The sequence below is a fragment of the Notolepis coatsorum genome (genome assembly GCF_963971535.1).
Source record: "Notolepis coatsorum genome assembly, chromosome: 5".
NCBI classification, from domain to species: Eukaryota; Metazoa; Chordata; class Actinopteri; order Aulopiformes; family Paralepididae; genus Notolepis; species Notolepis coatsorum.
In genome coordinates this window covers 8,733,601-8,746,756 of record NC_140169.1, presented here as the reverse complement: position 1 = coordinate 8,746,756, position 13,156 = coordinate 8,733,601, and the positions used below count along the sequence as shown (strand labels likewise).

The 13,156-nt window shown below is 42.5% G+C and overlaps 1 protein-coding gene across 1 annotated transcript in view; it reads left to right on the top strand.

Moving 5' to 3' along the window:
* LOC311228687 (HAUS augmin-like complex subunit 8) overlaps window positions 1-10,145 on the top strand; it is a 30,795-nt gene extending 20,650 nt beyond the window's left edge. The window contains exons 7-10 of the mRNA XM_084314627.1: window positions 510-668; window positions 1,524-1,665; window positions 3,940-4,081; window positions 9,940-10,145. Of these exons, the coding sequence (XP_084170753.1) occupies window positions 510-668; window positions 1,524-1,665; window positions 3,940-4,081; window positions 9,940-10,066 (570 nt within the window). The 3' untranslated portion in view covers window positions 10,067-10,145. The remainder of the gene's footprint in view (window positions 1-509; window positions 669-1,523; window positions 1,666-3,939; window positions 4,082-9,939) is intronic.
* Window positions 10,146-13,156: the final 3,011 nt, after the last annotated feature.

The following is a 13,156-nucleotide window of genomic DNA, read 5'->3' as shown; positions in this document are numbered from 1 at the left end:
AACAATCAAGACAGGGGAGGGGGGAATTGGCACGACTAAATTGGGATGGGAGAAAAACAGAAAAAGGAGAAAGTGGATCCAAAAAAAAACTGGCCCCGGTAAATGTCAAAATTCTCCCTAACCCCAGCCCCCTCTAATGTACATTTTTTTTCCTCATTTTCTATTTTTATGATGTTCTCTCTCTCTTACATAATACTGTATATTTGTATGTCTCTAAATGTTGTATGCCGAAAGTGTTTTTCTGGTCTTCATCCTCTTAGCAGTTTTTGTATTGAGCTGTACTGTATTGTACCCATTCTGCAATCTGTTAATAAAGTTTTCAATCACTATAATCTACTACTACTCTATTCTACTACTATAATAACATAGATTATATTAGCAGTGATATTATAGTAGTAGAAGTAGATTATATTAGCAATTATAATCTACACTACTACACTATTATAATATACTACTATAATCTACAACTAGTAATATAATCTACTACTATAATCTCTTTCCCCTCTTAGATGCAGCATAATACTGCTAAACTGAAGGCCGCGGCGGAGGCCAGTTTGCTGCAGATGATGGAGGAAGAGGAGAAGCTACGGAGGGAGAACCAGGAGAAACGGCGGCAGTACCTCCTCATGGAGCAGGACAAGAGGACCAAGGAGCTGCTGGAGCTGCAGGTCACTAAACTGATGTTATTAACCAGCTTTCCTCTTAAACCCGATCGGCTCGTTACTGGGCCGAGATTTATTTCACATCACAAATGGATCAATACAGTCCGTATTAAGTGATGTTGCGTTTCTTTTTAAAATGTAGAAAAGAATAAAGACCGTAACCCTATCAAAACAGCAGTATATTTTCAGTACTACGTTTGTTTATCAATGATTTTAAGTGGTATTACTAGTGGTGGGACTCGAAATGGGAATACAAATTTATTTTATAATAAAATAAATGTGAATGAATATAATTTTTTTTTCAATCTAATTAATTTAAGCCTTTATAGTTAACCTCTTAAACCTGAGCCCTATTCTCTGAAAATCTGCCAAGTAAATGGAAGATTGCTCCACTTCTACAAGGGCCATTTGCATGTTCATCTATGGCTCTCATGGAATGTATTCCCAGTGTCAGAAATATTGTGTCTGTTACTAACCTTGTAGAAGTGGAGCAATCTTCCTTTACTTGCGTATGTACTTTTAGGCGCATTTTCTGAAAATATGGCTAGGGGTTAAACCAACACGTTTCCACACCATGTGATTCACCTGGTTCACTACTGCATGCTGTCCACCTATTGGCCTGGAGTAACGGGTTATCTCTATAACAACATATACGTCGTATACTCTATACATATCTCTATACCTACCTTCATATTCTATATACCTACCTTCATATTCTATATACCTACCTTCATATTCTATATATACCTTCATATTCTATATACCTTCATATTCTATATACCTTTACACTCTACACACACACCCCCTCATCAGTCTGCTCTATGGCTTGACGATGACTCTGTTAATCCGGTGTCCCATCAGATCTCTGTGTTAACTCCAGTGGCTGAAGCTGCCAAGCGGTTCACAGAGGAATACCAGACTCTGGCCACAGCTGTTGACGCCACGCGCCATGAGCTGCCTGTCAAAAACCTCTACATCCAAGGAGACGGGAGGACATTCCTGGGTAGGTGACACTGTAATCTGTGATGTAAACATGAACCAGATTCATCTGTAAGATAACGCAGTACCAGGCCACAGCTCACCGGCCACGCTCCTCATTTAATGACCATTACCTGCTATTTGATTACGGGCTGACGGGAAGGTTCCTGGTTCGTTTCCAGCTCCTGTCGAAGTGTCCTTGAGCAAGATACTTAAAGGTGCTGTAAGTGGTATGTTTTGGTTAAAAGTAAGTGTTAAGTAGCTCTACATTCTGACCGCCATCAGTGTTTGGTCAGTAACATGGGGTCTCCCATAGGCCTTTCACACCGGCCGGGCTCCGTGCCGGTTCCCGAACGTTATCTCGAACCGGCCGGCGCGTTCACACCGGAACATGACTGAGGCTTTAGTTCGGCCCTCTAAGAAAACACTGAACACCGATTTTTCATGTTCCGAACCAATTATTCCCAGTGTGAACGCGCCGGCCGGTTTGAGATTACGTTCGCGGCCGGTGTGAAAGGCCTACCAGTCCCTCACAAAATGCATTTCCTGGTATTCCCTTCCCACTTTATCCAAGAGAACCCCAGATAATTTCTACTTATTTCAAGAAATCTTGCCAAGCCAAATTAGCTTATTGCACTTGTTTCAAGCATATATTACAGGAAATGTATTTATTTAAGTGTTTACTGCAGAGGGACCCACGCTACTGACCCAACACTCGGTGATGGCTGTCGGAATGTAGAGCTGTTATTGTAACATGTAGACTACTTATTTTAACCAAAGAAAATGCCACGTACAGCACCTTCAACCCCTAACTGATGAGCAGGTTGGCACCTTGCATGGTCGTCTCCGCCGTTGGTGTGTAAATGTGTTGAGTGAATGTGAGGCACAAGTTATGAATGCAGTCATTTACCATATTCCACTCAGTGGCTGTTTGTGAGCAGGACGCCTGCGATGGGTTCGCACAAGGTCCTTGAAGTGCTTAAAGTGCTTGATTTTTTTTTTTTCCAAAAAGTCTAGGCCTGGAATTCCTTAAACGGCAAATTTTTTAACGAGGTGCTTAAAAAGTCATTGGAATTCAAATCAACCAAATCAACCATTCGCATTGAAAGTTTTGTTCATCCATGATAAAATTGTTCAGATAAAAAAAATGCAATTTCTTGATTCAGAAGTGTAACTAATTGTCGGAAATTGGTTTTAACACTTTGGGTGCCGGGACACGTCTTCTCACGTCTTTGCTGGCCATGCTAAAGTTGCCGGGGGACGCTGTACAGCGTCCTTATATCAATATTTCAAAAATCTGCGATCGGATTCATAATGTCCCTCCGCTGGCCTGAGATCCACCAGCAGGACCCACTGAGCTCTCTGGCGGTTCAGGAGCGCCATCTGGTGGCCGATCGGCGCAACCGCTTAACAGGAAGCGCAGTAGAGGTTTTGCTAGACGTCCGTATTGCTTCCGGCCACTCGGTACATGTCCCGTGACTCTAGCTCGTCACACTACATAGCGATCGATTGCCAATAACTCGATAAACAACATGATTTGGACGTATATACCATTATACAAGCTGGAGATTGACCGGGTAATAATATATCCCATAATGATAAAATTTCTACTCGACGATGATCGCCCAACGGCGCGCGGAGACTGGGGTGAGTTTCAGCGTGTAACGTTACCGTCTTCGATAATAACTGATATTATCAACATTTGACCCACATTAGATGATTGGTATAACGCTGCCCACGGAATTATAAACGCCCCCTCGCCCATCCGGTCAACATCAGATGACGTGTAGTAACTTCTAGAAGTACGTCTAGTTGGAATTTTTTATATCGCGCTGATTGCCATCAAACTGTATTTCATCATCAATATAATGCATTTGGGGCTATATATCACGTTCTGGAGAAAGCTGCAGAAAGAGATGAAAACATACTTATACATTAGACCATACTTTACTATGAATATGTGAATGAAAAAGTTTAACGTTGCTACACAATGAACAATACATATAGGACTTTGAATGGGCCCTAATAATGGCAATGTAGCAATAGAATTTAAAAAGTTATAGCCCTGCAAAGAAGGGGACTTTCTCCATAGACAAATAGCGCTGGCAATCTATGGTATATCATTAATTTAACCTTAGGCAACCAAAGTGTTAAGCCATAAATATTGGATAAAAAAAATAAAAAAAAATAATTTAAAAGTTAATTGAATCCGTTTTTAAATGAGAGAAATTTTGCTTGGAAAAGTACTCGAAAGTCCTTGAATCTGTGGGAACCCTGGGTAACCTCTCCTCTCTCCCAGCCGAGGCGGAGGCGCGTCTAAAGGAGACGGAGGCTGTGCTGCTGCAGAGCTCCCAGAGCAGCCAGCTGGACCACAGCTCCTCAGCAGAGCACCTGCGAGACATGAAGACCACCTCCAAGGACATCAGCCAGCAGCTGGCAGGGTGAGGCCTCGTCCCTCAGCACGGTTAATAATAATAATAACTAGGGATGTCTCGATCTGATCACGTGATAAAGACTAATAAAAACAAAACAAAAAATGGGATTTTTAATTTTTTTATTCAACAAACATGACCATGTTCACGTCTTAAACTCATACTGGGGTCTTAGTTTTGGTTTTAAATTGCATATCATCATTTATTTATTGTCACACAGAGCGGAATAATTTTGCCAAAACAAACTAATTTCCTTTGATTTAATTATACATCAAATGATTTATGTCAAGGATGAGGGACATCCACTAGTTGCAGAACTTGCAGTCACCTGATTTTTACATACGATGGCGCCATTGCTCATGAAGCAGCAGGTTGGAGGCGGAGTTTTTAAGATGACTCCGGTTGCAATGCCTCGCTTGAATGAACTTTTCACCTGGATAACGTCAACATTCAGGGTGAATGTAATGTGAGAAATTGGGATGAAGAAAAATTTTATAAATTATTTTTTATTGGATCGGGTAAGATCAGTATCGGTAGATACTCAAAATCACATGATCGGGATCGGATCGGGAGCAAAAAAATGTGATCGGGACATCTCTAATAATAATTTTATTTTACATCAGCTGGCAGCGTGAGGCCTCGCTCTGCTTCTACCGTCTCGTCCGTCAGCACGGTTCCCACCCGTCCTGGAAAGTCGTGGAGACTAGATCATGGAAAAAAACCTGGAAAATGTGCAAAAATTACCAAAATATCCTGGAAAAAATATTTATGTTGTCCTGGAAATGTTTAATTGTATTTTAGCCCGTCATTCAGATGGCCTATTTGAGGCTTCCATGGCGTTTGACAAGCTCATAATGAAGGTGAGACAGTTACCAGTGACCTGAAGGTGAGACGGTTCTCAGTGATGTAACAGTGACCTGAAGGTGAGACGGTTCTCAGTGATGGTGGAACAGTGACCTGAAGGTGAGACGGTTATCAGTGATGGTGTAACAGTGACCTGAAGGTGAGACGGTTATCAGTGATGGTGGAACAGTGACCTGAAGGTGAGACAGTTATCAGTGATGGTGGAACAGTGACCTGAAGGTGAGACGGTTATCAGTGATGGTGGAACAGTGACCTGAAGGTGAGACAGTTATCAGTGATGGTGGAACAGTGACCTGAAGGTGAGACAGTTATCAGTGATGGTGGAACAGTGACCTGAAGGTGAGACGGTTATCAGTGATGGTGAGACAGTTATCAGTGATGGTGGAACAGTGACCTGAAGGTGAGACAGTTATCAGTGATGGTGAGACAGTTATCAGTGATGGTGGAACAGTGACCTGAAGGTGAGACAGTTATCAGTGATGGTGTAACAGTGACCTGAAGGTGAGACAGTTATCAGTGATGGTGAGACGGTTATCAGTGATGGTGGAACAGTGACCTGAAGGTGAGACAGTTATCAGTGATGGTGGAACAGTGACCTGAAGGTGAGACAGTTATCAGTGATGGTGGAACAGTGACCTGAAGGTGAGACAGTTATCAGTGATGGTGTAACAGTGACCTGAAGGTGAGACAGTTATCAGTGATGGTGGAACAGTGACCTGAAGGTGAGACAGTTATCAGTGATGGTGAGACAGTTATCAGTGATGGTGGAACAGTGACCTGAAGGTGAGACAGTTATCAGTGATGGTGAGACAGTTATCAGTGATGGTGGAACAGTGACCTGAAGGTGAGACAGTTATCAGTGATGGTGAGACAGTTATCAGTGATGGTGGAACAGTGACCTGAAGGTGAGACAGTTATCAGTGATGGTGTAACAGTGACCTGAAGGTGAGACAGTTATCAGTGATGGTGAGACGGTTATCAGTGATGGTGGAACAGTGACCTGAAGGTGAGACAGTTATCAGTGATGGTGAGACAGTTATCAGTGATGGTGGAACAGTGACCTGAAGGTGAGACAGTTATCAGTGATGGTGAGACAGTTATCAGTGATGGTGGAACAGTGACCTGAAGGTGAGACAGTTATCAGTGATGGTGGAACAGTGACCTGAAGGTGAGACAGTTATCAGTGATGGTGAGACAGTTATCAGTGATGGTGGAACAGTGACCTGAAGGTGAGACTGTTCTCAGTGACCTGAAGGTGAGACAGTTATCAGTGACCTGAAGGTGAGACGGTTATCAGTGATGGTGGAACAGTGACCTGAAGGTGAGACAGTTATCAGTGACCTGAAGGTGAGACAGTTATCAGTGACCTGAAGGTGAGACAGTTATCAGTGATGGTGGAACAGTGACCTGAAGGTGAGACAGTTATCAGTGACCTGAAGGTGAGACAGTTATCAGTGATGGTGGAACAGTGACCTGAAGGTGAGACAGTTATCAGTGAAGGTGAGACAGTTATCAGTGATGGTGAGACAGTTATCAGTGATGGTGGAACAGTGACCTGAAGGTGAGACAGTTATCAGTGATGGTGGAACAGTGACCTGAAGGTGAGACAGTTATCAGTGATGGTGGAACAGTGACCTGAAGGTGAGACAGTTATCAGTGATGGTGAGACAGTTATCAGTGATGGTGGAACAGTGACCTGAAGGTGAGACGGTTATCAGTGATGGTGGAACAGTGACCTGAAGGTGAGACAGTTATCAGTGACCTGAAGGTGAGACAGTTATCAGTGATGGTGGAACAGTGACCTGAAGGTGAGACAGTTATCAGTGATGGTGGAACAGTGACCTGAAGGTGAGACAGTTATCAGTGATGGTGGAACAGTGACCTGAAGGTGAGACAGTTATCAGTGATGGTGTAACAGTGACCTGAAGGTGAGACGGTTATCAGTGATGGTGGAACAGTGACCTGAAGGTGAGACAGTTATCAGTGATGGTGGAACAGTGACCTGAAGGTGAGACAGTTATCAGTGATGGTGGAACAGTGACCTGAAGGTGAGACAGTTATCAGTGATGGTGAGACAGTTATCAGTGATGGTGTAACAGTGACCTGAAGGTGAGACAGTTATCAGTGATGGTGGAACAGTGACCTGAAGGTGAGACAGTTATCAGTGATGGTGAGACAGTGACCTGAAGGTGAGACAGTTATCAGTGATGGTGAGACAGTGACCTGAAGGTGAGACAGTTATCAGTGATGGTGGAACAGTGACCTGAAGGTGAGACTGTTCTCAGTGACCTGAAGGTGAGACAGTTATCAGTGACCTGAAGGTGAGACGGTTATCAGTGATGGTGGAACAGTGACCTGAAGGTGAGACAGTTATCAGTGAAGGTGAGACAGTTATCAGTGATGGTGTAACAGTGACCTGAAGGTGAGACGGTTATCAGTGATGGTGGAACAGTGACCTGAAGGTGAGACAGTTATCAGTGATGGTGTAACAGTGACCTGAAGGTGAGACTGTTCTCAGTGACCTGAAGGTGAGACGGTTATCAGTGATGGTGGAACAGTGACCTGAAGGTGAGACAGTTCTCAGTGACCTGAAGGTGAGACAGTTATCAGTGATGGTGTAACAGTGACCTGAAGGTGAGACAGTTATCAGTGATGGTGGAACAGTGACCTGAAGGTGAGACAGTTATCAGTGACCTGAAGGTGAGACGGTTATCAGTGATGGTGTAACAGTGACCTGAAGGTGAGACAGTTATCAGTGAAGGTGAGACAGTTATCAGTGATGGTGGAACAGTGACCTGAAGGTGAGACAGTTATCAGTGATGATGTAACAGTGACCTGAAGGTGAGACAGTTATCAGTGATGGTGGAACAGTGACCTGAAGGTGAGACGGTTATCAGTGATGGTGGAACAGTGACCTGAAGGTGAGACAGTTATCAGTGATGGTGGAACAGTGACCTGAAGGTGAGACAGTTATCAGTGATGGTGGAACAGTGACCTGAAGGTGAGACAGTTATCAGTGATGGTGGAACAGTGACCTGAAGGTGAGACAGTTATCAGTGATGGTGGAACAGTGACCTGAAGGTGAGACAGTTATCAGTGATGGTGAGACAGTTATCAGTGATGGTGGAACAGTGACCTGAAGGTGAGACAGTTATCAGTGATGGTGGAACAGTGACCTGAAGGTGAGACTGTTATCAGTGATGGTGAGACAGTGACCTGAAGGTGAGACAGTTATCAGTGATGTAACAGTGACCTGAAGGTGAGACAGTTATCAGTGATGGTGGAACAGTGACCTGAAGGTGAGACGGTTATCAGTGATGGTGGAACAGTGACCTGAAGGTGAGACAGTTATCAGTGATGGTGAGACAGTTATCAGTGATGGTGGAACAGTGACCTGAAGGTGAGACAGTTATCAGTGATGGTGGAACAGTGACCTGAAGGTGAGACAGTTATCAGTGATGGTGGAACAGTGACCTGAAGGTGAGACAGTTATCAGTGATGGTGGAACAGTGACCTGAAGGTGAGACGGTTATCAGTGACCGGAAGGTGAGACGGGTCCTTAAAGTGCTTGACAAAAAAAAAATCAAGGCATGGAATTCCTTAAACAGCAAAAAGATTTAACAAGGTGCTTAAAAAGTAATTGAAATTCAAATCAACTATTGAATGTTTTGTTCATCCATGATAAAACATTTCAAGTATGCCAAATCTTGTGTGCGAGACTTTCACCTTTTACATATCTAGCTTTGGCATGGATGGATTGTTTAGATCGCATGGCTAACAAATGCAAATATATTGTAGTCTGACCAGGATTACGTTCCTTTTGCCCCCTTGATGAGCGTGCACACTGAGGTGGACAGCGTCTGTGTTGATACTAGGGGTGGTAATTACCAGTTTCATTACGATATAGATTCTTTGGACAACGATACGATATTTGCCGATATCAGTCTGCCACGATACGATTCAGGTGCCTGCGATCGATATTATGTCCTTTTAACAGAATCGATAACATTTAGATCAACTCAAAAAAAGGCAACGGAAATATCACTTGACATTTTTCTTTTTGAGCTCTTCCAGACATTTAAATGAAAAACAATCTATTGTTTTGAATACAAATAGACCTCCTGTTCACTAAAGTGCCACGTTTTGATATATTGAGCTTTAAACTTTAAGTAAAAATGTTGGAACTAAACCGCAACCTAAAACCCCTTCCTCTCCCAAACCGTTCCTACAATTGTTTTATGTTGCATGATAATCATGAATACATTTATGTATTGTATTTTTTTATGTTTAAATATCAACATTATCTGTCCATCCTCGGTAAATTTACTATCAATATAATGTACTCCTCTGACTTCATCGTCTTTCCAAATGCACACGCACACACAGAAATGGATAATGCCCTTTCCCCAGTCCCCACTCTGCTGTTCTCTCTATGGCTCTGATCAGGGTTAGCTTACGCTAACGTAGCGTCAATTTTAACGCGACGTGGGCATAAAGGAAGGGCGAGGATGCAAAGCATGTTAGATGCATTTAAGGCAGTTGCGGAATAAAACGGCAGGGATTTATTTCGGGTCGCAAAATAGACTTCAGTTTCAGAGGCTGCTGTTGGGCGGATACTCGCCACGGCATTTTCAAAATAAGAGTATCGCAATATGAACCGATCTTTTTACGTTGCATCGATCCTATTGGATCATTGATAATATATCGATCTATCGTCCCACCCCTAGTTGATACTAGGCCTACCAGTAAATTATTTGTGAGAGTCCTGAATTGTCAAGAAAAACGACTGGAAAATGATTTCTCAAAATAGAGTGGGAACCCTGGCCAGTCTGGTTCTACTGTCATCACATGTCTGGTTCTACCGTCTTCACATGTCTGGTTCTATCCAGACTGTCAATCTATCAAATCGACTTTATAAAAGTTAATGCTTTGAATGAATGTATATTTCAAATTCTGATCAGACATTCTTCTGTTCCTCTATCCATCTGTCTCTGCTCCACCAGAGGCCTCTCAGAGTTATTGGAGCTGTCCTCTCTGGTCTCCTACCAGAACATCCTGACCCAGCAGGCGTTGGAGGAAGACGGGATGGGTTTCACCAGAGCCCAGGAGCTCTACCGCCCTGCACGATAAACCCGTCTTGTTGTTTATTGATGTTTATTGATATGTAACTATAATGTGTAATTGTACCTTTTTTAAATAATAAATGAATTCATGCCCCCACATGTGGTTATTATATATTTATTATAATGTTGTGACTTTTTTTATTGTTTTAAAAAAATGCTTGAATTGGACCATCTTTTTTGCGACAGTGGTAGCGCAGTCGTCTGGTAATCCAGAGGTTCCTGGTTCGATTCCCGGGCAGCGTGTCTAAGTGTCCTTGAGCAAAACACTTAACCCCTAATTGCTCCTGATGAGCAGTTTGGCACCTTGCATGGTTGCCTCCGCCATCGGTGTGAGTGAATGGGTAAAAATGTGGGGAACAAATTGTAAAGCGCTTTAGAGATATAAAAAAAAAAAAAAAAAACTATATAAATGCATCCATTTTAACCTCTGTTCCTCTGGAACAACAAAAATGTAAATGCTATATAAAACATCAATCATCACAAGCAACACAGTGCTTCATTCATTATAACCAGGGGTGTAAAAAGTACCCAGAAATTATACTTAAGTGAAAGTATGGGTACCGTCTCAAAATCTGACTAAAGTAAAAGTCAAAGTATCTGGCTAAAAACACACTTGAGTAAAAGTCAAAGTCCTACTTTTAAATGTACTTAAGTACTAAAAAGTAAAAGTACATTTTTTTTTTGAAAGGGATAGACCAGGGGTCTCAAACTCATTCCATCGTGGGCCAAGTTTTCATTTTAACTATACATTGCACCAGGTGAGTTAGTTGAAGAGGTGAGCCAATTGGTGAAATCATCAGCTGGTGTTTAGGCAAGGCTGGAATGAAACCAAGCATACACTCTGCCCACAATGGAATGTGTTCTGCGATAGACAATGCTGAAATGAAAGAACAGAGGACACCTTTTTTGCATTAAAATTATTTATTACATGGCGTTTTCACATTCGCCGAAATGCTTGCTTGTGATTGGTCAATAGCGCTCGTCAGAGGTCCGATATTACTCGATACAGACACCTGCTGGCTGCACTGACAGCGGAGTGTGTGACGATGACAGCGGAGCCAGAACAGAACTGCGTCTGCATTTGATCTCGTCTTGTCGATGTAAAATGAATTGGGTATATTGTTAGTAAGTTAGCCATGTAATAAGCGGGATAATGTATAGCTATACTCGATCATTGTCGCAAAATAATTGACCTTCACTGACGTTTAAAACGCCTCAGTGCTGCGCCTCGGTATTTTAAACTCTGTCGGTCAATTATTTTGCGACATTGACCTCGTAGCTATACATTATCCCTTACTTAATGCACTTCTCCATTGAAGGTAAACTAACATGGACAGCATTCACATCACAGCATGAATAATATTACAATATTAAAGACAGAATACTGTAGTATCCTGAATAATATCACAATATTAACCACAGCATACTGGATTATCCTGAATAATATCACTAACTACAGCATACTGGATTATCCTGAATAATATCACTATTAAAGGCAGAATACTGGATTATCCTGAATAATAACACTATTTTTTTTATCTACTTTTTTTCTCCCATTTTCTATTTTTCTCCAATCCAAATTTCGTATCGTCCAATTCTACCCTCCCCTGTCTCGAACGCTGTTAGGCCATGCCTCCCACAAGCCGGCTGCAATGTGGACGAAGCCTTACATCACGTGTCCCCTCCGGTACTCGAGGAAGCAGCCGTCGCATCTTTTCACCTGCACAGCGTGATCTCTCAGTGGCGGGGGTCTGCGTGGGAGGGACACGCCGCCCCCGTCGCTTCCTGATTCTGCTGCCCAGGCGCACCAACCGACCTGTAGGAGTCGCTGTCCACAACGTCCGATCCCCACCCATCAGCTTTCCCACCCCCTAATACTGCCAATTGTATTAGTATGAACGACCAGCCAAGCTGATAGCAATGCGGAGAACTGGGCTCGAACCCAGTGTCTCCTGCATTGGTGGCGAGCGCTTTGCCCACTACACCACCTAGCCGCCCATAATATCACAATATTAAAGACAGAATACTGGAGTACCCTGAATAATATCACAATATTAAAGACAGAATACTAGAGTACCCTGAATAATATCACAATATTAACCACAGCATAATGCGGATCTGACTGTCTATTCTTCTGATAGCAGGTGTTTAATCAAAGATCCCCGCTTTCTAGTGTTGCACAAGGACCAATCAGCATGGGCATGGGCGGGTTCATTTTCCATTGATGGGGATTTGATTGGCTGTTTACCTGCGGTCGCAGGATTAATAACATTGATGTTAGTTCGGCCAGATAAACAATTAAAATATACTAATTAAAATGGTTGGACCTGTGAGATTTGTACTTTGTAGGTCTGCATTTTAAATGTAAGGAGTAAAAAGTGTTTTTTTTCTCTGAAATGTAATGGAGTAAAAGTACAAAGTATACAAACCTAATAATACTTGAGTAAAGTACAAATCCCCCAAAACAGTACTTAAGTATTGTAACGAAGTACAATTACTCAAGTACTTTACACCCCTGATTATAACTAATAACACTGAGCTGAGACTTTACAATGGATCTAGAATACGTCATATCAATACATTGTTGTACATCATGTGAGTGAACAACACTGAGTGCCTGTGAAGAGAGACAATGGCATGACTCCTAAGTGCAGCCAATCCTGCTGATGGAATAGTTAATCGTACAGACCTTAATACATTTGGCTCTTTCGGATGTGTTGATTCCCTTGTGGCTTTTGGGCAAAACATATTCACATGCAGGAATTGTACATCCTGATTTTTAGGATCATCAAGAAGGCTGTTTTCAAACAGTTTAAAAGATAACTAGGCTGTTGAGATCTTGAGTAAGCCAAAAACTCAATCAATGGTTTGATCAAGTATTTCTGTACTGACAATTCTGTGAACTCTTATCTTGCCAAGAGGAAAATATATTTCTGTCTAGATTAGATCTGGAATATTTCCTTGAAGTTATGTTATCACTGAAGAACATGATAATAATAATACACTGACCCAGAGTGGCGCACCGCATACTGTGTAGAAGACCTACGCGGCCGACCTGGGTTCGCCTCCCGCCCCCGGACGGATTTGCCGCATGTCC